Genomic DNA, 27,865 nt, shown 5'->3' with positions numbered 1-27,865 from the left:
TGGAAAAAAGAAAAGACAGCAGTGAACTTACCAAGCTAGATCTCATGTCTGCTGTGCCACATGGCCAAACCCACATGCTCAGTCAATACAAAAGGACTCACTGACCAAGATTTCCTCCAGTGTCCTCCAAACCTACTGCCCAGTAGTTTCAGTCTAGTAAGAACTATTTCTGTAATGAATTTCCTTTTCTGCCAGAAATAAATTTTTCAAGTGTGTGATCAAGCAGCAAAAAGTTTATTGCTGGCAACATTCTCCCTTTATTTTTTTTACACATTTTACATTTTATTGATCTTGAACAACAGTTTTTCTTAAATTAAACATACTATGTTAGCTTTTAAGGAGAACAAAACAACACTCATAACTGCCTGGCTAAAAATCATCCTGTGTTCATTTCTTTTCTCATTACAGAATAGAAAGAAAATAGTTATAGTTATTAAAACTGAGGTGCATGATGTGCATCTTTGAGAGGGAAAACTGAGTAGCACAGGCAAGAACAGTCTGATGTGCTGTGCCAGGGAAGGTGGATGCACAGACCTTTCCCTCCCTGTTATCATTAATTCCCACATTGTCCCAGATATCAGTATGGATGCACATTATCCCTCTCCCCACGGCTATATGAAGAGCACAAGAACAGTGAATTGACACAGAATATTTCTGCTATCATTATTCCCTGTCAGTAAAGCTCAGAATGCAGTTGTTGCTCATTTTCTTAACTGTAAATTGTGTATCCAACTGTCCATGCTGGTTTTGTTACACTTATGAGCCTTTGATAAGCCCAAGAAAACCATTGCCCTGTTGGAATAAAAGGTTTTTCCTGCAGATTTTTTTCCTGCATTTTTCAGCTGAGGAAGGAACAGTTCTCAGGAGAGCCTGAGAACTGGGTGGTGAGGACTGTGGCACATGCTACCTTGTCACAGTGCTGTGGGGTTCATTGCTGGCCTACCAGCAGCTGCAAGGGAATTTGGGGCTCATTAGTATGCTGGTGATGCTCAGCTTATTTCCTATTTTTAACCAGAAATGTCATTCTCCAGCCAAGATGCAGACACGAACAACAACAAACTTGGCTGGAGCTGACACTGCTGTGGACAAAGGCAGGGCTGGCAGCTGGCACTGAACTGTTCACATTATCCCAGCCTAAAAAGCAGTGTCCACTCTGAGATCACTTCTTGCATCATGCAGACTTTTACTGATGAAGTTAGCAGAGGTGGTGATGAGTTTGGTTTGGTTTGGTTTGGTTTTTCAGTGTCAAGTCATGAAGACATTCAGGGAGACTGGAGAGTCCCCAGCTCCAGAACCTGCTCTGAGGACAGGATGAATGTCCCGTGTGCAGCATTACACTTGTCACTGGGCTAGATTTAGTTGCTTTGCTATGTGACAGAGAATATTTGAATTGTCTGTTTGGGCATGTGGATTTTCTCAGCACAATGCAATAGGAGGCTGTATTTTCATAAGCAAATATTAAACACAATGTGTTTTTAAAAATTAGGATCTGCTATGAATGTTTACTGGATATTATCAGAGCTTTGAAGGGATGGACCAGAGGGAAAAGGAAATTATGCAATGAACTGGAGAGAGAAGACATGGAAAACAAAATGTTCTGGCAGTGTATAATACATTATCACCTTCTGTGACTTAGCCACATAAACTATGACTATTATAGCTTTGTTTTTGTGTAAAAACTTAGCTCTGAGAATTCTAGGTTGAACTCAAATGTGTTGCCAAATAACTGAGGCTGATAAATTCACCTACTTGGTGTTCCAGCATGACATGAGGAGGCAAATAATTCTATTTATCTGTACTGTTTATCTTCTGACTGTACTACCAGTCTGGTCACTAGAGATGAACAAAATGATGGCTTAGAGATGAAAGAAAGCCTTGGGGTAATTACAGAGCTTTCTGTTGTTTAATAAAAGCAAACAATTAGAAATTATTTTTGGGCACAAAATATTACTGCTTGCTAGAAGATGACAATGCATGGGTTCTCTCTATTTATAGCTAATTTCTGTATATTTATACTATAGTGAAAAGATTCTAATGTCCACAGTAAAACTGAGTGAGCATCACACACAAGCCAATACACCTGAAAGTGTAAGGAATGAAGAATAACTAACAGTAAAGCAGTTTTCCAGAAGTTAACAACTGACTGCATGTATGTGTCTCAGGCCATGAACAACATCCTTGGTCAGTCAAGGATTACTGGGTGGCACTTCACCCACTTTTATCATTTCCTGACAGCTACCACTTTCATCCAACTCCTGTAGGAGATCAGTTCACATAAACATGCCCAAATTTCTTCCAAGCAAGATAAATGAGACCAGTTTAAACAGTTAAAACAGGTGATGTGAGGTAACCTAGCCCGTTTTCCTTGCAGCAAATGGGCAACATTGGAGCATTGACAACAGAACAGTAAGGGTGGGAATTTCTGGCAGGTGGGAGGTGACAAAAAGCTGGAGGTGGTAACCTCTTTGCTGGTACAGATGGATGCAGACAAGGATGCCAGTCCTATAATCTGAATACACTCTAAAGCACATTTAGGTTCTTACATACAAAGGAAAGTCTGCATCCAAATAGTTTTGTTTCTATTGTTACACAAGTTTTTTTTTTTTTAAAGAGAAAAAAAGATATGTTTTTAAACTGAGAAATGAATTTATATATAGTGGAAAAAAGAAGCCTTCTAGAAGAACCTTTAACTACTGCTTTACAGAAGACTCCCTCCCATTTTGTGTCTTTAATTCTTTGCATATGAATAGCAGTTCCACTTTCTTTGCATTACAAAATATGACAGATTCTAGATAAAACATGCCAACCAAAGTCAGAAGCATGAGCTCTGGTGTTATGTGCACCACCTATGCACAATATGGTAAAGCAGCTTTTGACAAATTTGAGTAGCTAACAGAACAATGCAGAAAGGTGATCTCCACTTTTGTGCACTTGGGTTTCTGGCTCCCCAGTTATTGCTGTCTCCCCCCATTCCCAGAGAAGCAGAGCTCCAAACTTTGATCTGCAGTGCACCCAGCTGCTGCTGCAGCCTGTGGAGTGTCCTTGTCCCACAGAACTGCAGGAACAAGCCCCTAGTTCAGCCTTGTCCCTTCCTACTGTGGGCCCTAATGCAGCTCCTTGACACCCTTATGTGGCACATCCACACTCTGCAGAGAAGGGCTGGAAAAAATCTGCCCCTCTGACAAGGTCCTGGTGCTTTTGTAGGTGTGCTGTGTTCAGCCAGGGCAGCTGCTCACAAAGCAGCAAAACTGAGGCACTGATCTCTCTTCTGGGCTGGTGCATGTGAGATGGCTGTTTCTGGACTGATAACAAGCTGCTCCTTTCCCCCACACTGCATCCATGAGGCTTTTTGGTTGTGCTGTGCTCTCAAGCACTACAGAGGAATGTCTCATTAGGTTTTCTCAGCCACATCATAGAAACTTTCACATTGTTGCCCAAATACAATTGGTCTGTAACTATTTGGAGAATTTTTAACTTCTGAGGCTACATACTCTGCGCTAGGCAAATGAATACAGGGATTATAAAACCAGCTTTCCAGGTACTTTCAAAGATACCTTTTCTTATGCTAATAGAAAAATAAGAAAAGGTTTAAGTGGGCTGTGATATTTTTCACAGAACAATCTTGAGTAAATTAAAATGTAAATTTTTCTACAATCACTGCTTTTGGGTGACAAAGCTTTTGCTTAAGTCTTTAGATGCACCCTGCTTCCATTTGATTTTCACATTTGGAGGTTTTGGAAGAATTTGCCTGATCAGTTCTGTGATCTCTTTTCTTATTCCTTATGCTGACTTAGGCAGTTTCTGCAGGAGACTTTTTAGCTTGCTAAGCCAACAGCAAATTACCCCAACAGAAAGAAAAATTCCTTTTCACATGTTGGCTGAGTGGACTGAATCACAGTGCAAGAATCATGGCTGAACTGCTCAGGTATGGGGAATTGGGTGCTCTGAATTTCTCATTATCACTTCCATGGATGTACAATTCCCAGGACCAGGAATGCCTGCCCTGCCTTGCGAGCTGGGGTTCCTCCCTCACCAGCAAAATCTTCATCAGTCTCCTGTGCCTACAGAGCAAAGTCTGGCAGTGCAGGGCCTGGCAAGGCTTGGTCACAACACCTGCAAGAGGCAGCAGAGCATCCCTGCACAGCAAAGCTCAGCAGGGATCCTCACTCCTGGGGAGCTGCAGTACCCCCAGCACCCCGAGGAACAGCAGTGGCTCCCTGTGAATGCTCCACTCCCAGTCCTGGATGCTGCTCCCACTGGGGTTTGCTACATACAGTCTCACTTCTTTTCTTCAAATTAGCCCCAATACGCCACCCAAACACATAAGGTTGTCTTAAAGATGGAAAATAATAAACTTAAAGAGTTAAGAATATAAATTTAATTTAGAAGAACACATACCTAAAGACCCCAGAACTGAAGTTTAAGGACATGACAAGGACACAAGTCAGATTCATAAAAAATTCTGCTAAATAATTTTGATCCTCAGGGCAACAAAAACTTATCCCCTAATCTTGGATGGTTGGTAGTTTTTGGGGCTCCTATCCTGAACAAGCCTCTAGGTACAACCAGAATGCAAATAACAACTCTCAGTTATTAGATTTAGGGGGATTACTGTGCTCTACTAATATGTACATTACATGGATTATTTATATGAGTCCAGAAAGTCCTGTTAAATTAATATCTTAAAATACAAGTAGAATATAGATAGGCTCAATCTAAAAATTAACATTTAGGAAGAACAAGGCAGCATAAACACATCCATTACTTCTTTACATTGCTCACAATATTTTAAATTAATCTCTTCAAAGAGAAATTTGCAGGCTTCTTGTTACCCTTCCATTGTGAGATCAATTCTGAACAACTTCTCTTGCAGCATCTGGCAACTGAATTCTTGACTTTGTTTGTTTTCCAGACTGTCAGATTTAATACATTTGTTGTTTAATGATTCCATCCTCACCTTTAAGTTTAGGGAGGATTTTCTGTTTTAATCTCAGAAAATATCACAATCAAAATCCCTACTCCTAGAAGATGAGGCCTCACTTAGCAAAATAGACACTCTATTTGCAAAGGTTTAATGCTTCAAACTTAAAACCACCACAAGCATATAGTAAAATTTAACATTGCCCATGCTTGTTGATTTTTTTTCTCTAAAGCAGATCCATTTTGCTTTGCACACTTTCATGGTGCTGCCCTTCTGGATTCTGTTGAACAGCTCCTGGAGACAGAACACAAGGCTGCTTCATTAAACATCCACCAGCAAATCTAATGTGTGAAAAATTTCAACAACTCATTCATAGTTCAGCTAGTTTATGATAAATTTCTCATCAACAAGACATCACAAGCAGAGATCAAAGAAACTCCAGGGAATGATTTCTCTTCTGATATTCAGAAACTTGTGAAGGTGGGAAGTCTAAAGAGAATGAGCAAGGGCAGCTGATTAAATACGAAAGTTTGTATTTCCAACTATGGAAGCTAGTTATAAAATAAAACCTCATCCCAAGCAGGAAAACAAATCAAATGTGGGGAGAAGGTATTTTTACTTGAATTATAGTATTTAGCATCAGGCATACGTTATTCACAAGAAGGGTTTGACTGACTTGGAGACTCACAATTCCTGTTCACAGACTAAAACCAGCATGAACAGAAGCATCTGGGGTTGTTCTACCCTGGGATGTTCTACCCCTGCAGAACCCTTTGTCTGTTCCTGGCTTTCATTCATTCTGCTGTCCACTCCTGCTTAGTGCAAATTACTGGGACACACTTCTTGGAACAGGAATTCCAAATTTCCAAGTGATACTTGCAGATTATACACTGATTTTTCCAGTTGTTTGGCAATAGGTTTAGCACAATAGGTTAGTTATGTGTGCTTTCAGATAGCCTAAAAATCAATTACATTAACAATCATACTGTTGTTCCCTTTGGAACACAGTGATTTTGTTTATCAATTTCTTTGTGTTCAAAATGTGGAAAGCAACTTAAATCTTCCCAGTTTGGTTCATGTCAGTACAACTGCTAAAAAAGCCCATATAAATAAAAATTGAATGTTAAAAATTTTCCTTCGATGTGACATACTGTTGCAAAATTCAAATACCTAGGACTACAGGAACTGAAATAGCAGATCTAACCAGAGACACCCTAACAATCTGATCAGAGATATATCAATTCTGAATGGTCTAGAAAAAAAGAATTAAATATATCTTGAAATTTAGTAGTTTACTTATGCCTTGAAGCACTTTGAAGGTTATCCAACCTACTGCAGCTGTTTGGCTCACATCTCCTTCATCTGCATTAAGAACCATGCTCTGGGCCTGGAAAAAGTGCTCAGCAATGCATGGATGCACAGCAAAGATTTAGAAATTGGATATTTTATGTATATGGTCTCTGAATATTAAACACTTGAATCTGCTAAGACAAATGCCCAGTGTAATGTTTCACTCACATTAAATACTGTAATAATGGGGGAAATGTCACATGCTTTATCAAGTGCATGTAAATATTGTAGTATTTATAAACAGCATTTAACAACTGTGTATATATTTTTAAGATATACACTTTCTATGTGTGTTTGCACTTTACACAACACACTGTGGTTCATAATTGTCCATTACAGCTGTGTAATTTATGTAATTATCTTACATATTATATTCTAACACATCATTATACTATTACATAGCACTACTTTGCTGCCCTCTAATAGATATTTACCTCTACTGGTTTCCAGAGATTTTGTCCCAAAACACCTTGAAATCCTACAAACTTTGAAGTTACCAGGAAACAAAATGAAACAAATATTTTTTTCTCTGCTCTTCTCAAATTTGGAATTCTGCACGCAAACCTCAAATTCTGCCAGAGGCCCAGAAACTGAATTCTCCCTGTCACTGCAGTAATAGGTTAAAATTGCAGCCCTGTGTGCCCTTGCAGTGCTGCCAAGGGGCAGCTTTATTTCGCTTGAAATTGAGATTTAAGGCTTTGAGTAAGACACAAATCACATGTCTGGCAATCTAACTCACTGGACCTTAGCATCATGACTTTTAAAAAGCAGTTTTTATCATTTTATACATATTTTCCCTATGACTGGAATCACAATGTGTAAAGGTACCTGGTGTTATGGGTAGAAGGGATTAAACTCTTACTAGAAGTTCTCTGTGCTGTTCATAGTTTCAGTAGCACTTTGCATTGTCCTGTGCAGATAGTATCAAGTATTCCACAAAATGGAATCTTCTGTAACAGCTTTCACAGGACTTCTGGAAAGGCCTACAGAGCTCAGCAACAATTTGCCCATTCTCATAATGGCTCACCCCAAACTTACAGAGACAAATCTTTGTAGGACATCATTGTGAGGCCCCTTTTACTAGAAGAGAGCTGTACTAGAGCACTAAACAAAAGCACTTGAGAAATTCCTTGTGAACTCAGGTGATGGCAATTGTTATACTCTGGGCTCATCTGTACAAGGAAAATTGAAACAAAAATTGCATGACAGCATTAATAAAAGTTCTAAGACTCATTATGTACACAGAACATACTTAAAATAAATCCCAGTAAATTCCTGTTCCTCTTAAAGAGTTTCATTTGAAAACAAATTCATTCAGTAGCTGATAAAAGGTCTAATTTCTAGACAGAATTGCATGGAAATAACTTTTGTAAACAGTGTGCACTACCGAGGTTTTAGAAGAAATATCTACAGGCATCTACTGTAAAAGATCAGTTTGGAGAAATTCAGGATACACTTAAAATGATCAAAGCCTTTTAATACCATATCAGTGAACCCATCAAATTCTTGCTTAGATGAACACACCTAGTGACTGTCAAAGCAAAAAGTTTTTATCTGCTGCAAAAACAGGATTTCCCCTCAGTTATTTTGGTTTAACTAAGACTTTCAGACAAAAACAGTAAAACAAAACAATTTTATTCTTTTAAAAAATAATTATTTTTTAAAAATCAAGGGACATAATGGAAAAAAACAGGAACATATTGGAGAGGCAAGAGAAAAGGAGATAAGAAGAATGGGAGGAGAGGGAGATTAAAGCAAAATAGAACACATCCTTTAAAATTCTCCTAATATTTCTTCTAAGACACAGGTTTCTTGGAAGTAGAAAAATTTGAAGGGACTAGATGCCAAGTTACCGCTCAGAATAAGATTTTTAGATGCTTAGTCCTATTCCCTGAATGGAACAAAGGCCACTTTGGTAACCTGAGATTTAATTATACTCAACCCAGGCAGATTCCCCCACTTAAGGCTTGAGTATCCTTTCCCTTTTTTCCTACCTCCTTTGCACTCAATCATCTTCCAGGCCCTACTGATCTCTCATTTTCCCCACTGCCCTTCTACAAACTGAGACATTCATTTGTCTCTTTCTGAGTACCAGAAGGCTGCCAAGCAGAAACATTCACAAGGACAGTTTGCTGGAATAGCCACAACCAAAAATTCATAAACAAAAACCAAACATAAAAGTAAATAAACCCACAACTGACTAACTTTGTGCAGACAAGCTGGTTGCACATGTGACTATTGTACACCCACCCCCTCAGGTCAGCTCTGCTTTCCAGGGAATAAATCTCTGACCCAGCTCTCTGCCCTGCAGGGCTGTCCCACGGCCCAGCAAGTGAGTTTTACTCAACAATGCCTTCCTGTGCTAATATTCTAAAGATACTGATATTTCTGTCTTCTCATTATTCTGGTTTTGTGTTTTAAACACATGTTCCTGGTGCATGTATTTAACTTCTCATGCTATGGAATGCTGTGTTCCAGAAATCATGCTGAATTTCTGACCTAGCAAGTTGGCACCAGGAAAGTGATTTCACTGCAGGATCACAACAAAAAATGTAAGGCCATAGGAAGAAAATGAACTCCCACTTCCAGGACAGCTACCCTAAAATACAACTCAAAAACTGTCTTACCTATTGCAAGACAGCCTATTTTTTAAAATCAAAATGTACACCTCTCACGAGAGTATCAGCATACGGGAAATGGTTCCAAGGGATATGCACATATCTCCTGGTCCTAAATTTCAGCTTCTGTTCTGACTTAATGAATTAAATTTTCAATTGTCTAAGGATTAGGTGAGAGCCACTGAAATATCCTCTTCAAGCCAAGCTCCATGACAGGAAGACGGATGCTGAACATTATTTTTTCTGAAGTGAAAATTTTTTCTGAAGCTTTTCTGAAAAGCTACTTTCCTTACTTGGAAATGCCAATTTTACTCAAAATTTTTATGCTGTACTGTAAGATGAATTTAAAGTGTATGACTTAGTAAACACTAAAATTTTGCTCGTAACATTAGATACTTCTACTATACTTCATCCTCATTACTTCTCATGTTTAGGCAATTTTTGTGCTATGAAGCAGATATTTTGTAGCTGTATTTTTATACCTAAGCAGACACAATACATAAATGTATTTCAATTGTGGATCTCTCTCCCAGAAAAGCATAGGATATTTATAGCTTCAAACCCTGGACAGAATCTAGACCTTTGTATAGTTTCCAGAAGAGTTTTCATTAACAAGTTTAAAGCAGTGCTACCACATCTGGAAATTTCAGAAGGGACTCCACAATTCTATATTTAGGAATTCCTTCTTATCTTTTGGGGTGATTCAATCCAAGTCAGCCTGCTGGATTAACCTGCTTATTTTGTTCAACTGGGAATCTCTCTTCATTTTACTTTTCAATAAGAAAAACATCTCAAGTCAAATATAAAAATGCTCTGGTTTGTCTGCCCAAAACTAACTCCAAAACATTTCACAAGAATCTGCTATGTTGCAATGAAGTGATGTTTACAAACCCAGCCTCCAGTGCACCTCACAGAAATACTGTTAATACAAAGTAAAGGTAAAGGGCTGAACCTACTTTGGGGTGTCAAGAATTCACAAAAGCCTTTCTCACTCATGATTACTGAGCTGCTCTGTGGGAAGGTAATTTATGGAAGCTCACAGATCAGTGTGGCCACACTGCACTGCCTCTGCTGAAAGAATTCATGTCAGAGTAGGATATTCTAAGGAAAAGGAAATTAATCAGCAACCTGCTCACCTGGTATTTTTCCAAAGCAAAACTCTTTGGAGGCTCAGAGAGATCTCTGCACACTTAAATGTAATTACCATGAAAAAATCTTTAGCAGTTGAATTGTGTTGTTCTTGCAAACTGACCTATGAAACTCCCCAGTTCCCTGCGGCCATGTCACTGAGTCACTGCCATGACATTTGCAGCAAGAGGCTGTTGTGGGAGCCTGGCTCTTCAGACACTCTTTCCTTCTCCAAGTCATTACACAGATTAACAGATTGAAGCAGTTCCTTATTGAATAACACATCTGATCCTATAGGAACTTCTAACTTTTGGCAGCCAAGAAGAAGTTCAAGAAGTGTTTTTAATCCCCTCTCCCAGATTTACCAGCAAAACAATGCTCAGCCATTAAAGCACCACAGCACTTTCCAGGCAGTGTCTGAAGAAAACAGCTTTTTATCAGACTTGTTTTCTGTACTTTGTACAAACAGTACAGAGTGACAAAGCGCCTTTGCATTGCACAAACACTGAGAGAGCAAAAAGAAAATGAAAACAAGGCGTTAAACAAAGAAAGGATGTGTACAATGGAACAGGCACAAGCTACTTTTTTTTTGTTTGTTTTTCTTTTTCTGCTAAAAATAGAACACAATGCTTACTTTTGTGTAGAGACTACTCACTAAAGGCTGAATAAACCAGCCAATAAAAATATCAACATCATTAAAGCTCTTTGTAATTTTCAGTTCTTTATGTAGATTCACCCTTTCCTGACATTACTTACTTCAGAAACTAAGTTCCTCGGCATGAGAGAAAAAAAAATCCAACACAAGTTCTTTAAAGTGGACGTCATAAGGAGAAGTGACCAGACTTAGTCCTATGGCAGTTAAAAGTGTGCTGAAAGGAAAATGTTAGACATTGAAGTTACAAATTTTATCTACCAAACCTTCTGTAACTTTGAAGCTTTTTAAATTCCAACTCTTGTACAAGGCTGAATAGATTTCTTCAATAATGTTTCCCAGCAGTGAAACATAACACTGCCTGTCCATTGGAATGAACAACAATTAGCAACAAATAGAAACAAGTGCACATCCAGTGCAGGTCAGTTTAGGAGTTTTCTTCCAGAACTGCTACACACTTAAACAAATTAAATATGCTGTTTTATCATGTCTTATCATTACACTGAAATTAAACCTTGAATAAGCTATTTTACCTAAAAACAAAGTCATAAAAAATATTACAACTAAACCAAAAACATGCCGTTTTGCCTTTTCAGAGGAAAAAAAAAGAAGTATGATGTGGTCTAATAGTTTTAAGCAGTCACCCAGGTCTCTAAGCAGTTATAGCCCTAAACAAAATGGTTATTTTATTGTAATGATGCTTGCTCAGCAATGACTAGCACATTAGTAGAAATGCTCTGCAGAGATAAGAGCCTCTGAATGTCCCTGTCTGTGCATGACTCCATGGTCAAGTGGTAACACCTGTACTGTGATCTTACAATCCTTGTGCATTTGCAAGGGCCTGTAGCAATCAGATCCCCATTCCTGTGTAACTGCTCTTGTTCACATAGAGGGACTCAGAGGCACATCTAGACCATCTCAGACTTTGAAAGAGATCACTTTTTTGACCCAAAATGTGCAGCTTAGGCCCACTGGAACAAGCAACAGTTATACACAGGAGGAGTTCCAAGCTCACCCATTTACTGTTTGACAAACTGTGTTGCACTAGTAACTGCTCCAGATTTTCAATTCCTTCCTATTATGGCTGTGGTCACAAATTTCATTTCAGAGGCACTGAGATCATGGAGTGAACTTACTAGAGGAAAGAAAGATCAGCAAAACTTCGAAACCAGATTTCGACTCTATACAGACAGAGCTGGAGGCAGCTGCCAGATTTTTGTTAATCAGCTGGAGACTCTTGACAAATGCCATTTCAATGCCTCTCTTCCTCTGGTGATGATAGTCCATGGCTGGTCGGTATGAGCTCACACTTTATTTTTAATTCTTGCTACATCTGATTTCATGTACTTTCCTTTTCATTATGCTACAGAAGCAACTTCAGAAATAAGGTCGTAGTACAAAGACAATAGATTTCACTGGTACCTATCATGACTAGAAAAAATACAAAGTGCATATTCCTGACAGATTCTGAAGGAATGGTCTACAAGCAATTTTTCACATGAGACTCCCATGCCAGGGATTAAATTCAGCCCCGGTTTAAAGCCAGCAGAGCTTGAACAAGTAGCTGAATTAATGTGCTATGCCCTGGAGAGCAGAACATCAGTATCATTTCTCTGATATGTTCACTGGCAGATATTTACACACTTCTTGAAAAGTGGCCACAATATCCCCATATCTTTCTCACAGATACACCTTTAAAAAGAACTTCTCCACAAGCCCCTTCAGTTGGAAGCAAAGCCTTCAACATCGATTATCACTGAACTTCTTCCAGTTAAACTGTAAAAAACCAATTCACCATAAAAAATCTTTCTCCAAAGCATGCCAATAGTAGGAGTGACAATTCATCAGCTTCTCAGTTGGAAAAGAAACAAAAGAAAAGGCAGGATAAGAAAAAAAGTAATTTTAACAGATCCTTAAATGCTCATAGCACCAATTCAATCACATAAGGTGGCACAATGGATCTTTCTTGCACATTTGCAAATATGCAGAGGAACTTTGTACACCCCTTGTGATGCACATAACTCCCTTAACAAATGAGACAGATACATTTAACTCCCTTAGTAAAAAAAATTAAACTCCCTTGCAAAAAAAAATTAGATTAGTTCAAAACCTACATCCTCCTCAAGCCACGGGCCTGAAGCTGCTGCCAGTGAAATTCATCATTCACGTTAACTTAATTTGCAGAGGTGTTGGATCCTTAGAGGAGTGTGTGTGGAAACCCAGACCTGAGACTCCTAAATTCTAATACAATGGAAGAGATAAGGCTATTTTATCAATTGAGGAAATAGAATAACAATTAAATCTGATAGATTAAATAATAATTCTAGTCCATAAAATCAGAAACATGCTTTGATGCAAGAAAATTGTAACCAGCTATTCAAAAAAGAATGACTCAAAACAAGCAGCTCTCCAAATGGAATGGCTAGAGATGACAAATGCTTGCTGGTCTGCAATCCTCCAGCTTCCCTTCTCCAATTTTTTTAGCTTATACTTAAAGGGATAGCTGCTCTTGAATGAAATCAGACATTTCCTGGGCATTTATGTCTGTCTTTTAACCAGTACTTTTAACCAGTACCTATTAACCAGCTATCTCTGGATGAGTTAAAGTATTTGGGGACATCATTTTCACTTATAAGAGATCCTATTAAAAAACACACACTATTATACCCTTATTATATTACTCTTTTTTTTTTTTTTTTTTGGTCCAACAAAACCTACAGATTCTCAGCACTGAAGCAGGCTGGGGCCCCTAAACTCTAGTTATCAGCATTAATCTCTCCCAGTTCATATTGTGGTTTTTGTTTCATGTTTTTCACAAGAAATATTTCGCAGAGACTGCTTTCCCATAACAATGGTTTTCTTATTGTTTGGGTTTTTTTCCCAACTGTAACAGGTGGATGGGATATTGGAAAGCTGGATTTGGAAAATGGCAGCAGCTCTGAAGGCTCACCCTGACCCGATGAACGTGATCATTGCAGACTGGCTGACCCTGGCTCACCAGCACTACCCCATTGCGGTACGGAACACGCGCACCACGGGACACGAGATCGCGCGGTTCCTGCAGTGGCTGGAGGTGAGAACGCCGCACCAACACGTTCCTCTGGGAAAGATGTTTGGTTTTACACTTCCACAACCTTTCTGAAACACTGGGCTTGCTAATGCTGTCTTTTCCATCCCTCATGTTTCTTTAATGAAGTGCATGTTTTTTTCCATAAACTTTCATAGGACTTTGTAAAACTCTCATCATGCAGGAGGTCAAAGCAAGTGGTCTTGTTTATGAAAATATTTTTATATTTCTTTAGAGGTGAGATAGTTTCCCGCTACTTTGACTTTTCATAGCATGTGTGTGGGCAGCTGACACTGTTCCATATGTAGAGAACAGGCAGACATCACCATTTGCAAGACATAAGTACAGGAAAATGAGTTTGTTATCTGTGCTCAACTTCTGCTTTTAATGCAGAATTCAATCCCGACACTGTGTCTGATTTTTGCTGCAGTTTCCCAAAGATGAGGATAAAATAATGGCTTAGAGATCCAGAATGTAAAGGGAGACCTTTCAAGAGGACAGACATGCTTCACAAAGCAGATGACATGGAGGCAGCAGTGAGTACAGAGCCACACTAATGCACTGACTATTTATCAAAACTCCTGCTACATGGGAGCAGGGCCATGGCTGGACTGAAAAGGCTGCAGCAGAGTCTGCACAGGATCACTGGTCTCCAGCACAATTTAAGAAAAGGCAGAAAGCAAACAGCAGAATGAGAATCATTCATACAAACCAGGAGCTCCAAGCAACTCTTATTGTATCCATCTCTAACATTAAGTACTTAATTTGAAATGAAATTATGCTTCTATACCTGACAATGAATTTTTGAGTACATTACTTTAAATATGGTGAGGCCTAAGGTGGAAGAGAAATTTACTGCAAGGCTGAAAGGTTTGGAGCAAATACCTTTAAAGGCCTAAGCAGGAACAGCAGGGCTAGAAGGAGCTGTCAGATACCACACCCAGTTAGGGACAAGAGGAACAAAAGAGGAAGCAGCAAAGTCAGAGTCACTATTTTTCATTGTGACATTAGAAGAAATTTCAGCTCTTGGTCAAATATAGTTTAACTTGCTGGAGCCTAAAGTAATTTTTGAAGCTGTTTAATTATTGAATTAATCAAAGGGTGGACTTTGATCAGTTCCCAGGAGGACATACCACATTGTCAACAATAAAGACATTCTGTGACTTCCCAGTGTAAACAAACAAACCAAGGCTTGAATAAATTACTCCTTGCTCAAGTATTGTAGGTAGTTACTCTTTTGCTGTGATGTGTTCCAGAATTTAAATATACCATAAATTTTCACAGCATTGAGTGTCTCCAACCAGTAAATGTTCCTCACATTGAGAAGCACCCCTCCAGAGTCTAACAGTTAAACCGCCTTCATTCCAATTCCCACCATTATTTTTCTGCTATGCTTCTGTCTGCTTACAGGCAGATAATTATTTCAAAGATTCTCAATGGATGTAACAAAACCTGCAGTGCCACACAACATTTTAATAAAGAATAAAGAACAAACAATAAGTAAATATTAGTGCTCTTATTTCAAGTACAGGGCATGATCAGTAACAGCCTCAATAGCATCCATTTCAGTATCATCTGACAAGAAAATTGGTCAGATCTTGTGATTTCTAAGAGCTGTCTCTCTCACAAGAAGTCTGCCAAGTTTCACTTCATCTTCAGAAGAGATTGGTATTGAGACTGCACAGTCACTCCACTGAGACAGGCAACATTCACAAAGAAATTGAAAGTGAGGTTTGTCTTTCCTGCAAGCAAAATATGCCACATTTTTCTTTACAAGTCAGATAAACTTTAAACCTTGCAGCTCAGGTGAAATGCTTAAGATGTACTGTTGATTAGGTAGAAAGAAGGCCAATTCTGCTTTAACTGGTTTGTTACAAATCAGACACACATCTTTGTACAAGAAATATCACTGCTGTATCATTTAACATGCCTGATCAATATTTTGATCCCTTTAGTTTGACTTGTGATGGTATCTCAGGCAAAAAAAAAAAAAAAAAAAAAAGACACTTTTTGTGGGGGATTATTTTACCCTTAAGTTAAAGAACAGATGTCCATTTTATAATAATAGGAAAGCCAAATGCTGCTGACAAAAGGCAGTGAACACCTGCATCAAATGACTGACAACAAACAACAAGAAAAATTCCACTGTGTTGATGGTTTTCCTGTGCATAGAAGATAAGTGGCAGTGCCCAAATGTGTGGCATTTTCCTGCTGCATGAAAAAGAATCAAGGAATAACATTCCAACAGGAATTTACTGAATGATTCATGCACCTCGTTTGGCCACCATGAACATACAAATTCCTTGTGTTATAATTCCCAGTATTCCTAACATGCAATAGATATTTCACTGTTTACTTTTCACATTTCTTCATCTAAACCAAGGTGCCACTCTCTTCCAGGAATCTGTTCAATTTTCCAGAAGCAATGCTCATCTAATTGGATACAGCCTGGGAGCTCATGTTTCAGGCTTTGCTGGAAGTTTTATCAATGGTACAAAAAAGATTGGAAGAATTACAGGTAAAAGACTTATACCTTTAAAAAAACTAACAGTCAACTGAATCAAGTTATGAAGATATTTGACATATCAATGTCATATTGACAATTAGCTGTTGAATAGCAATATTCAGCAGAGTTTAGAAGTTTCATCTCATTGGTTTAGAAATTAGATTTAGAAACTTAATGAAAATATTTTTGAAGATTAGGTCTCATAGCATTTCTATCTTTGATCTTTCCTACCTCAGTCTGATTATGGCATACAGAATACACAAGCATGGGGACTAGAAATAATAAACCAAAGCCTCAAGCTGCTGGTTGCTTAAATTTGTCTCTTATCCATTCCCAGTAACACCTTAAACTAAATGTTAGCCACTAACCTTGGATCTTTGGCCACTGTCTTGACCCAAAGTCATTCAAATACTGCTCATTATTAGCGAGTAATTTAAAAAATATATTAAGGAAATTGTCTGACTGTGCTGGAGCTTTCAATTGTGGGACAGTGCCCATATAGTGAATTCAAAACAGCTCTTGTGTGGCAAAAATAAGAATTCTGGATTACATTTTACAACAAGCATATCATCAGAGTACCCCTAGTAGATGCTTAAAGTAAACAAAGTTAACCCTAAAACTTGATTAACTAGTGACATTCTGAACCTTCTGTAATGTTTTGTAACTGTACTAATTATGAGTGTAATGAAAATACATTTATCATATTATTGATACACTATATACAGTACCTCATCTAATACACAGTGACAGCTTAAAAAACCCAAACAAAATGAAAGCAGAAGTGCATTTTGCACAAGACCCACATCAGCTACATTTAAGTTATCAGAAAAAATATTTTACTTGCTGCCTGTGTTACTAGTCTTGTAGTATGCAACTATATTATTACACAATACCAACTGAAGAATATAAAATTTAGAAGCTTGTCCTCAAAGCTGAGTGCAGCTTTAAACTAAGCACAAAGTTCTCTTCCTGAATCAATTCCCAACCAAGACCACCATGCAAAAAAGTCCAGCAAACAAAAGTCAGCAAGACTCCCTAAGTGGAGTATTATTTCTCTGAATATTGTAATAATCTGCCTTGAAGATTTTTTTAAGCTGAAGAATTATTATAAATAAAATCTAGCAGGCATACAGGGCTTTTAAACAATAATTGGAGCTTTATAAGGTTTTAGGTCCCACATGTGGGCTAAAAGTCAATCTTGTTGTAGGACTGGTGTCTACCAAAGGACCTCTGAAACACACAACCTCTTGAGTTTGAAAGAACAAAATTATGTCAAGGTCCCTCAAGTGTCACTGGCAGCAGCACAGTTTGTCTCTGACAAACACGTCTGTCTCTGGGCTGTGTCCTTGTGCAGGTCCCAGTCAGTGTTTGTTCCAGGGCCTGTGTTTGCTTTAGGTGTAACCCTCTGTGGAACAAGCGTTGTTATTGTTTCCATCAGGGAAAGACCTTGTAAAGCACCAGGTGCTGCCTGTTTTCAGACATTTATCCCAGACTTAGAGCAGTAGAACATCCCTTGAGCACTATATGACAATGGGATTATTTGCATTTATTGCAGGCCTTGACCCTGCAGGGCCCCTGTTTGAGGGAATGTCACCCACAGACCGTTTATCTCCAGATGATGCCAACTTTGTGGATGCAATTCACACCTTCACCAAACAGCACATGGGCCTCAGCGTTGGCATCAAGCAGCCCGTGGCTCATTTTGACTTTTATCCCAACGGAGGCACCTTCCAGCCTGGCTGTCACATCCTGCACGTGTACAACCACATTGCACAGCTGGGGATTGCTGGTAAGCACCAATGGGAGCCACCAGGGCAGCTGAACTGAGCCTGTCTGGTGGTCTTAAACAGCATCTAAGGATTACCATTATCACCCTTATATGCAAAGTATTTTCTTGTTTAGAGATTAATTATCTGATTTTTACGTGTCGTGAGTTCATATTGGTTTTACTGACTCCAGCAAGGAATTGAGCTGCCTAGCACTCCTGAAAATGAGGCCATGAGCATCCTGCTGTCAGGCACCTCTGAATAATTTAATGGTATTTGTTTCAGCAGTAGAAGAGATGAGACAATTTATTCTAATTAAGCCAGATTGTCTAGTGTGCCATTAATTATATCAAATCAAATGAAACACAGGTCTGTACTACTCACCTCCATAGCTCACCTTTTCCAACTCCACGTCCTTCGGTGGCACAGATGATGCTCTCTCCAGGACCTGAGTGCCAGTGTTCCAGGCTAGCTTTTATTTATAGAAGCTTGTTATCAATGTACCTAAACATAAACCTACAGAGAAACTGATGCAAGATACTGAAAAAGGTCCTGATGTGCAGTGACAACCAAAAGTGCTGGCTGAAAACCCTCAAAGAGCCCTGCTCACCCAGCAATGACATTGCAGAAGCACTTCTCAATTATCCTCATACAATGCCTAAATCTGGGCATTACTTTTTAGAAGATAAATCATGACAAACATGAAACCAAGCATCAGCTCAAAGCTTATCAATAGAGACATAAAACATCCTATTTGCACAAAATAATTTTTGCAATTTGATAGCATTTTAAGAATATACTTCTCGTAATGGCAGACTTATTTAATATTTTTATTGAGTTTAATAAAATTTTTGCTCCTTTTTTCCAAGCAGCAACTGCAAGAAAAATTCAATTCAACATTAGTAAGTCAGTCTAATAGGGACAAAATATTGCTGCCTAAGCATCAAAATCCAAGAGTATTCAGCCATTCCAAATGAGACTGCTGTCTTTAATGTGGCATGATCTGAAAGACTGCACATCAACTCAGGTTGAATTGTCCATTGACAAAACCAGCCAGAATCAAGGTTCATATTTACAGTTTGATATAGTCAGCCTAGAGCAGTTGAAGCAGGAAATTATTTAAGTTTATTATCATGGAAGTTCAGCCATTCTATTTTTGAATGATCCTAAAAGTAAAATTGCTACAATGTATGATTTCTGAGCCAAACCATGAAAACCATGATGCAAAGGGGGGGGGGGGGGGGAACAATATCATATGTTTATAGTTTATAGTTGGCTACAGTACTACTCTGCAGTTGAAATGGTAAAAAAAAAAACAAAAAAACAACAAGGGCATGTAAAATTTTGTTGCATTTTTTCAGGCATCACTCAAACTGTGAAATGTGCCCATGAGAGGTCAGTTCATTTGTTCATCGACTCTCTGCTGCACCAGGACAAGCAAAGCACAGCGTACTGGTGCAACGACATCAACACTTTCAACAAAGGGCTGTGCCTCAGCTGCAAGAAGAACCGCTGTAATACCCTGGGCTACAACATCAGGGAGGAAAGGCTGCCCAAAAGCAGACGACTCTTTCTGAAAACAAGAGCGCATATGCCCTTCAAAGGTTAGTGGAAGTACTTTTTAGTGTCCAGATTGATCACAAAGTAGAAGTCTGAGCCTAAGCTCTGTGATCCTATATACTCATTCATTAAAGCTTATAAAATCTGTGAGAATAATCAATTTGCTGAGACAACTGAGAGTCCCAGTAGGCTATCTTGATGCCCTTTCATCCAGACCCTGGCTCTCATATTTCTGTGGGAAAAAGCACACTGCCTGCTAGCCCCAGGCGAGCTGTGGAGCTGAGGGCTCGCAGATGCCCAGGGTCCTGATCTGCAGGATTTTCCTACAACTGGATTGTGCAGGTTTATTCTAACATATGCAGGCATACAGCCAAGCCAAAAAAAGCTGCATAATTACTCTGGGAGGCCTATAAAACGTTCTGCGTTTGCCCAAATTTTATCTGCAATTAGACTATGAAATGACATATAAATTACCACTTTCCAAACAATGGACAGAGAAGAGAATAGCATGGACTTTTATGTGGCTGAACTGTAGCACTAAAATTAAGACTGGAACTCAGGCTTTAGGTCTACTATGTTACTTTACCGAGTCAGCGTGCATTTTTGGCTGTATGATCAGACAGAGGGGCCATGGCCTGCCAGGGGGCGCAGGCCCTTCCTACCCGTCTCCGTTGCGCTCAGCCGCCAGAGCCCACTGCTGCTGTTGAGAAGACGTTCCCTCGCCACTGGAAAGGTTCACGTACTTTTAAAAGTGGGAACAAGCAGGACGATGTGGGGCAGTCCTTTCCTGAGGGGCTGTGGGTGCAGGGGCGACAGCGTCCCGCCGCCCGGCTCTGCCCCTCACCACCTCCTTCCCCGGCTGCCATGAGGCGTGTGGGGAGCAGCGGGGCGGGCGCGGGCCGAGGCACGGGGCACACACACGGAGGAGGCTCCGCTCCGGCTGAGGCGCTGCCTGTCCCCGGCACAGCCCCGCCACAGCCTCGACACAGCCCGCCACACTCTCGCCTCGACAGCCCCGCCACACTCTCGCCACAGCCCCGGCCACCGGAGTCCCGCACCCCCGCAGCGGCTGCCGGGCTGTGCCGGGCCGGAGCCTCCCTCCTGCCGGAGGGCTCTGCCCCCGCCTGCCCCTCGCCCTGGGCCCTGGGCTTGGGGAGCGCTTCCCGTGTTCGTGCGCCCGGGCAGGAGCACTGAAGGGATGAGGTGAGGCTTTAATATAGCTGGTCTCCCCACAGTGCCCGGTTACTCGGATGCATTATCATAGATTCAAAACAAAAAAAAAACCCAAACCAAATCAAACAAAAAAAAAAGCCCCCCCCCCCCCCCCCCCCAAAAAAAAAAAACAAACCAAACCAAAAACAACCACAAAACCAAACCAAAAATTCAGGTACTTTTAAAATAATTTTGGAAGTCTTCCACTAGCACAGCTGTGAAATATTCAGCAATGACTCCAGAGGGATCTACAGAGCCCTGAATGATACTCAGAGCAGCTGAACCTGCTGAATTTCTTCTAATACTGTTTAAAATGGCTCAGGAAGATACTTGGAGTGGATTTTAAAACTCCAGAGGCTGTGTCTAGTTCCTGAAGTTATCTTGCTCCAGCACAGTCAGAGCCAGGTCCTCACCAGAACCAGAGAATGACAGGGACAGGTTCTGGGGATGCATTGCCTGCTGCTCCCACACCTGGGCACGGAGATCCCTGTGTTGTGTTCCTCTCTGGATATGGAGCTGGTTTCAGTTTGGGGTAAAATATCTCTGTCCTATTGGCTTAGATTGCAATTAAACATGTTGCATTTTTATGCTTAGAACTGGTTTTGCATAAAAACCCATCCTTGGCACATATGTGGATAAAGTACCCCAGACAATGATCTCCTTTCACAAAAGTTCCCCAACAAAACAGCAACTGTGGGAAGATGCTTACAAAGTCATCTTTGTAATGCTTTAAAAAAAAAAAAATTGAAGATCATGTGAGAAGCACAAATAGAAGAAATTTGAGAAACTCAACATTACGCATCACAATCCTCTGTGTCTTAAGAAAACCTAACATTTAATTTTCAAGCTAATGACATTATATTCTGGAGCATACATCAGTCCAGCTCAAAGAAAACCCCCAGTCTGTTTCATGGAAATTAACATTTATAATAAAGCTGTGATGGGACTCTGAGTTTTTATATGATTTTTCCTTAAAGTAAGCACCATAATCACAGCAAAACCTTAGGTTGTGTCTGATCATATACTGAAAAATCAGTTTTTACAGAGAGAAAACCCAGAGAAAGACAGATTAGTTATAAAAGTGATCTGTAAACAACCCTCTCTGCCTTGATCCTCATCAGGTTTGTGGCACAGAATCAGCCATTTTGTTTTCTACTGAGGGATACATTTTCAAAAGAAAATACATTGTTCACTAACACAACAACTATAAAATAATGAAAGGATATAGCTGTTCCAGCAAATACTTTCCATCATGAGCACTCTTAGCTGCACAAAAACCCCTATCTGTGCATGTGCATGAAAATATGATTCCATTAATGGTGTGGGGAGCCATTCTCAGATGTAGTGAAGACTGAAGTGAGCAGAGAGTCTCCACTCAAAAACTAGCATGCAATAATGTTCCTTCATATCAAAATCTATCAGTTTTGTCTAGAAAGTTGCTGGAAGAATGACCAGATAGAAGAGTTCTGGACATTCAAATGTAGCTGACAGTATCTGTATGCACATACTTGAAATCTATGTTGTTGGGGTTTTCTTTTTCATAATTTTCAAAATATCAAACTGATGACTTCTTAGGCATTTTTTATGCTAACAATACTCAGTTCAGACTTTCCTAAACAGTGTTCTAGAAACTCCCCAGACCTCGAAGCATTAATGGCATTGTTAACAGATGTGTGTAAAGCACAACATATCATTAGGCAGTCAAGGAAAGTTTGTGAGTCATCTGTTTTGCAGGGCAATTTTCCAGTTGATCAGAGTAACAGCCTGACCACATTCATAAGGTCTTTGATCTGTATCATACATCTCTAGTCATGCCCAGTCACAAGGATTTGCCTGGTCACTAGATAGAGGACTTGCCAGAAATTCTGACAACTAAACTCCAGAAAAGCTGAAATATTTCCCATGGAGGAATGTTTTATCCCAAAAAGAAACTCAACACTGATTACCTTTTTCTCCATCCTTTAAATAAAGCAACAGGACCACAAATGCTAACAGATTACATAGCACAGCACAGCAACAACCAGGAAAAATGACAATGTTTTAATTTCAACAAATTAGGTTGAAAAATAAAATGAAATTACCACCAACTTTCTGTTCTGAAAGGCAAAATTCTTTTGCCTAAGAAAACTATTGATTATTTGACCATTAATTTTTCCACTTTTTGCCAATTCTTCCTTCCTACAGTGTATCATTATCAGTTCAAGATCCACATCATCAATGAAATCCAAGGCAAGCCCATAGACCCAGCTTTCACCATGTCTCTGACAGGGACTAAGGCAGATGCTAAAAACCTGCACATCCCACTGTGAGTATTGTACCACATGTAATTGTGCATGTGACAATTTGTAATATACCACATTGATAATCATGCTATGAGGGAAATGGTTTAGTGCAGCTAAGTGAACATGAACTGGAAATTGTACTCACTTCACTCATTCTCCCTGAAAGTCACAAGTTCTTACAATGATGATGCAGTTTGTGCAGAAAAAAATTGTTGGAATACAAACAGTAAATTTGGAATTTTTTCTGTCCACTTACTTTGGTCCATCCCATGGCTAAGACAGGGAGGTATAATCAATTAAAACACAAATGAAAAAATCAGCTGTAATTAAGATAAAGAATTTTGGATATTTATCATGATGAACACTATTTGTATTAATGAAAGCAAAGGCAAGAGTGTGTGTATGTGCATTTGCTCTAGCAGGCAGAAGTTGTAACGTAGATGCTATTATGGGACACCTTTTGCTGTCAGAAACCACTACTGCTTTGTCAGCTGTTCAAGCTTCTGCCACTTCTGCTTCTTTCCTAGCATGTTGTCATATTTCATCACTTTTTTGCACCTGGAGGAAGAACATCCTTGAGACATTAAGAAGCAAACATAGTTCTTTCTCTGGTTTTCAAAGGAAAAAAAGGCTGTTTTGTTCACTTTAATTCATAATAATTAAGACAACATTATTCTCATCTTGTTTTCCATAGAGTTGAAAGTATTACTGGGAATAAAACCTACTCATTTCTCATCACCCTGGACAATGATATTGGTGACATCATAATGATCAAGTTCAAATGGGAATTACCTCCACTTTGGGGAAATATCTGGGACACATTTCAAACCATAATACCATGGACAAAGGGCACTCGTCGACCAGGACTTATAGTGAAGGAAATAAGAGTAAAAGCAGGGGAAACACAGCAAAAGTAAGTGCAATGACAGTACTCAGTAACTCCACAGGTGTTTGGCACCCAGGTTATCCCAGTTCAAACACAAGCAGCCAAGCCCCAGCAGTCACACCACTGAATGTAATTACCTCCCTCCATAAGGACCATATGAAATTTCAATGAAACAAGATACTGTGCAAGATAAATAATGATTTCAACATTAACATCGTGAAATATTCAGATTCCTATTTACAAAAAATATGCAAAATCTTAATTATTTGACTTTCAATACTCACTTCCAAGAGAAACTCAGCTTCACCATTCTTGAAAATATTCATTAGAAGGATCATGTGCTGTACAACACAGTCCTCTGATTATTTTTAGCGTTCTTCTTTCCCCTGTTTATTGCTTTGAAACTGGATCACCACATCTGAGTAGCCTTGTTCTCTACATACAGAAATGCTAACACATTTGAAACTGCCTACTCATGCAGAGAAATTTCAGCCAGAAGACAGAATAAAAAAATTATAATAATTCTCACTGCTTTAATCCTTGGAGAAATTCTAATTGTGCAGTTTAATTAAGGTTAATGAGAAAAGCACCTTACCTTTAACTGAGGCTCAGTCCTAGAAGGCAGTTTTTCCTTGGTACATTCCCTTTCTTACCACCACAACTGGTGCAGACTTCCTGCAGAACAGCTCTTACTGGCAGAGCTGCATCTCCTTAATATTGACACAAAAACCAAATTAGACAATTGAAAGAGGCATTTCATAAGACAATCTGTGTGTGCTGGGGGGCAGAGGAAGGATCATATTCTCCTAGGTTGTATCCTCCTAAAAATGTATTTTTGAGGTGTTTTCCTAACCTGGCACTTGGCATGTGCTCCTGCCATAAAAATTAAAGTTTTTCAACATTTCCTGCTGTTTTAAAAGCCACAACCCAAAATCAGTATTGAAAGCAAATTAAAGCAAAGTATAAATTGCAAACTAGGGAGCTCTGTTTAGGTGCAGGTTCCTGTACCTTGAGATAAAAGGTATGAAGGTGAGAAGTCATTTTCCAATCCAGGAAGGTCTTATCCAATGCAGTTGTGCCAGTAACCTGGCACAAGCTAACTACTGCTGATGTACTACTTTCCTAATCTAGGAAATTATTAAGTGAGGGGGGCTCTTATACTGACAAAAATAATGCTGGTAGCTTCAGGTACCTAATGCTCCTTAGAAGCTTTTTTTGCTGCAAGTGGAAGCAGTTTGTGCCAAGCTTTTAGTGAACACTGATTAGTGCTGGGTTTTGTTCTCTGCAATCTGGGCAGTGACATTTAGTTATCACTGAAATACTGCATTAATGTTTAGGGAGGGAATGAAGGATTATTAGGTGGTTCTAAAAGGAGAAACAAAGAACACTCAAGGAAAAGTATTTTCTTCAAAGAAAAAAGGGTATGTAGAGTTCTGCCTTCCTCAGAATACCAAACATTGTGTATTGCAGAATTTGCAATTTTGGAAATCCAATAATTAAAAAAGGTAGTAAACATGAAATGTATTTTGATTTCTCTTGTGTTTTCTCAAGCATTTGAACAACTGACAATATTTTATTGTTATACACATATCCCTATCCCTATGTTAGAGATACTAACATGTAGTATCTCTACCTCTAGATGTTTGTGATCTTTGTACATGATGAAAGTTCCTTTGTGGCAGTTAATGGCAAAGACTTGTAGAGATGTAACAGCATAAACTTAAAAAGCAGTTAACAAACAGACCATTATGAGCAATAAAATACCCCCTTCCAACATTTGCTTTCAAATAGTTCTGTAGCATATGCAGCTGCTGATGTTAGCATCCTACATAGCTGCTTTTTAGCAACCTCCCAGCTAAATACCAGTATTCCAGCAGCCCAGATAGGGCAAGCATGCTGGGAACAGTGAGTTGGAGCAATGCCCCCCTGACAGGAAAGCCCAGGTGCCTGTGAGAACACCCACAGTGACACCAGGGAGACACAGCACAATGCCCTCAGTACCCAGGGGCTGCCTGCTGCTCCTCTCTCTGTCCCTGTGCTCTGGCAGGCAGATACAACTTTTTCCTCACAAGTCTATAAAACAGAAAGCTGCCTTCCTGTAAAAGACAGGCTAAAGAACTGCCTAAAGAATGGGAAACTCTAATGTTAAACTTTCTAACCAACATTGTACTCACATGCTATCTTTTCTTTCCAGAAACACATTTTGCCCCCAAAGTACTGACAATCTTCACCTTCATCCATCCCAAGAGAAGATATTTGTGAGCTGTGAAGATCTCTTCCAGACCCAAACCAGAAAATGAGCAAGAACACAAAAAGGCAACTTCTCACCAAAATATTCAAAATATGATACATCTAGTAAAATGTTCTAAAAATTAACAGTCAAATATCCTAGCAGTTTCAGAGATGGTAAAATATACATTAAGATATTTAGTTTTTGTCATCTGAGTAAACTGAAATATGCTCTTTGTTCATCTAGGAGCACACTCTGAAAATCAGTGAGCAGCTTCATAAAGGCAACTGTCAATTTTCAACTGTTTAAAATCTGAAAAAAACATCTGCTCACCAGAAATAAAAATATTATTTGACAAAATCATCATCATAAGCCTTTGAAAAACTTAATTTTGTTGGATATAAGGGGAAAAAAGTAATTCATTTCATGGTAAATACATTGAAGAATTAATAGCTATGACTATCAGTTAAAACCTTGCTAAATGATTTCCTAATGAAGGGAGAATTAAATAGTTCATAAAAGAAAATACTACCACATAGATATAAAAATAGAAAATATTTAAGCTGTAATAACCATACGAAAACCCCAATAATAGTATAATCTAAAAATTCTATAATAAACCTTGTTCTCTGAAAATGCTTTGCTATTTAACTATTTTAATTAAAGAAATGATTTAAATTACTAGCAATTTAATTATTTGAATGATGCTTAGTGTTCTACACAAAATTCTAGCACAACTAAGTTCAGTTAATTTTTTGCATTTAAATCATATTTAGCCATTCAGGTAAGGTCTGAGATTTTTAGACTCTAAATCTCTGTATACCAGATTTTGGCATGACTTGAAACTGCCAGAATAAATTAAAATGGCAAAACCTTCAAACAACTTCAGAGCATAAAAACAAACTTTGTAAGGTCAAACATATACAATTCCCTTGTTTCCTCTGTCAGAATATAAACAACAGAAAGGAACACTATTGTCTCAGATTGCTTTTATTCTATGGTTTGTGCATACTGAAACAGAAATTAATGTATATGTATTCATTTGTCACTTTAATGCTGAGCAGAAGATTAATTAAAAATTAAGGTTTCTTGAACTCTGAATTTTGAATGTAATTTGTGTTAAATGTTCTCTAAGTGGTAAAAAAATGTGCAAGAAAGTGCTAAGACTTGAAGCAAAGCATATTTTTTAATACCAATATATTGCAGGGAATTTTTAATCAAAATATCCAGATGTTATCAGGAATAAAGTGGGATTTATTTAGATTGCCTGACAAATGAAGAAGCTGAGCAGATCCTGCATGCAGGGAACAGTGATCAGATGTGGAATGCAGGTATCTCTGCCAACTCTTCAGAATATTAACTCCTTTTACAAGCTGTTTTCAATAACTACCATCCCTTTAAATAAACAGGAATACTCAATCAGAAAGGCTCACAAACTACAACAGGAACTGAAGCATACTTAGATCTCAAATGAGAATTGTTGTCCATCCTGAGGTGTACATGTCAGAAGCTGTTCCAATATTTAAAATGACTCCCAGGAGTAGCAGCATTATTAGATAAATATTTATCTATTTAAATACAGATTCCATGCAAAAGGATCCTTGCTCCTCACTGAAAACAAAGGTTTGTGCTTTGAAAGATTCTGTTCAATGAAGCAAACTGGTTTTTTAAACACAAAAGTATTTCC

General features: G+C 38.9%; 1 protein-coding gene across 1 annotated transcript; it reads left to right on the top strand.

The window, feature by feature from the left end:
• Positions 1 to 60: 60 nt before the first annotated feature.
• Positions 61 to 27,279, top strand: LIPC (lipase C, hepatic type). The gene is given in 10 exon segments (XM_058033610.1): positions 61 to 156; positions 409 to 580; positions 11,778 to 11,965; positions 13,563 to 13,742; positions 16,137 to 16,254; positions 17,798 to 18,031; positions 19,370 to 19,612; positions 22,965 to 23,085; positions 23,757 to 23,975; positions 26,143 to 27,279. Coding segments are annotated over 10 exon segments (1,677 nt in total). The 3' UTR covers positions 26,249 to 27,279.
• Positions 27,280 to 27,865: the final 586 nt, after the last annotated feature.

Source organism: Melospiza georgiana, chromosome 13 (assembly GCF_028018845.1).
Source record: "Melospiza georgiana isolate bMelGeo1 chromosome 13, bMelGeo1.pri, whole genome shotgun sequence".
In the NCBI taxonomy this organism is placed as follows: Eukaryota; Metazoa; Chordata; class Aves; order Passeriformes; family Passerellidae; genus Melospiza; species Melospiza georgiana.
Note: the sequence above shows the minus strand (reverse complement) of the source record. Positions and strands in the feature narration are given on the sequence as shown.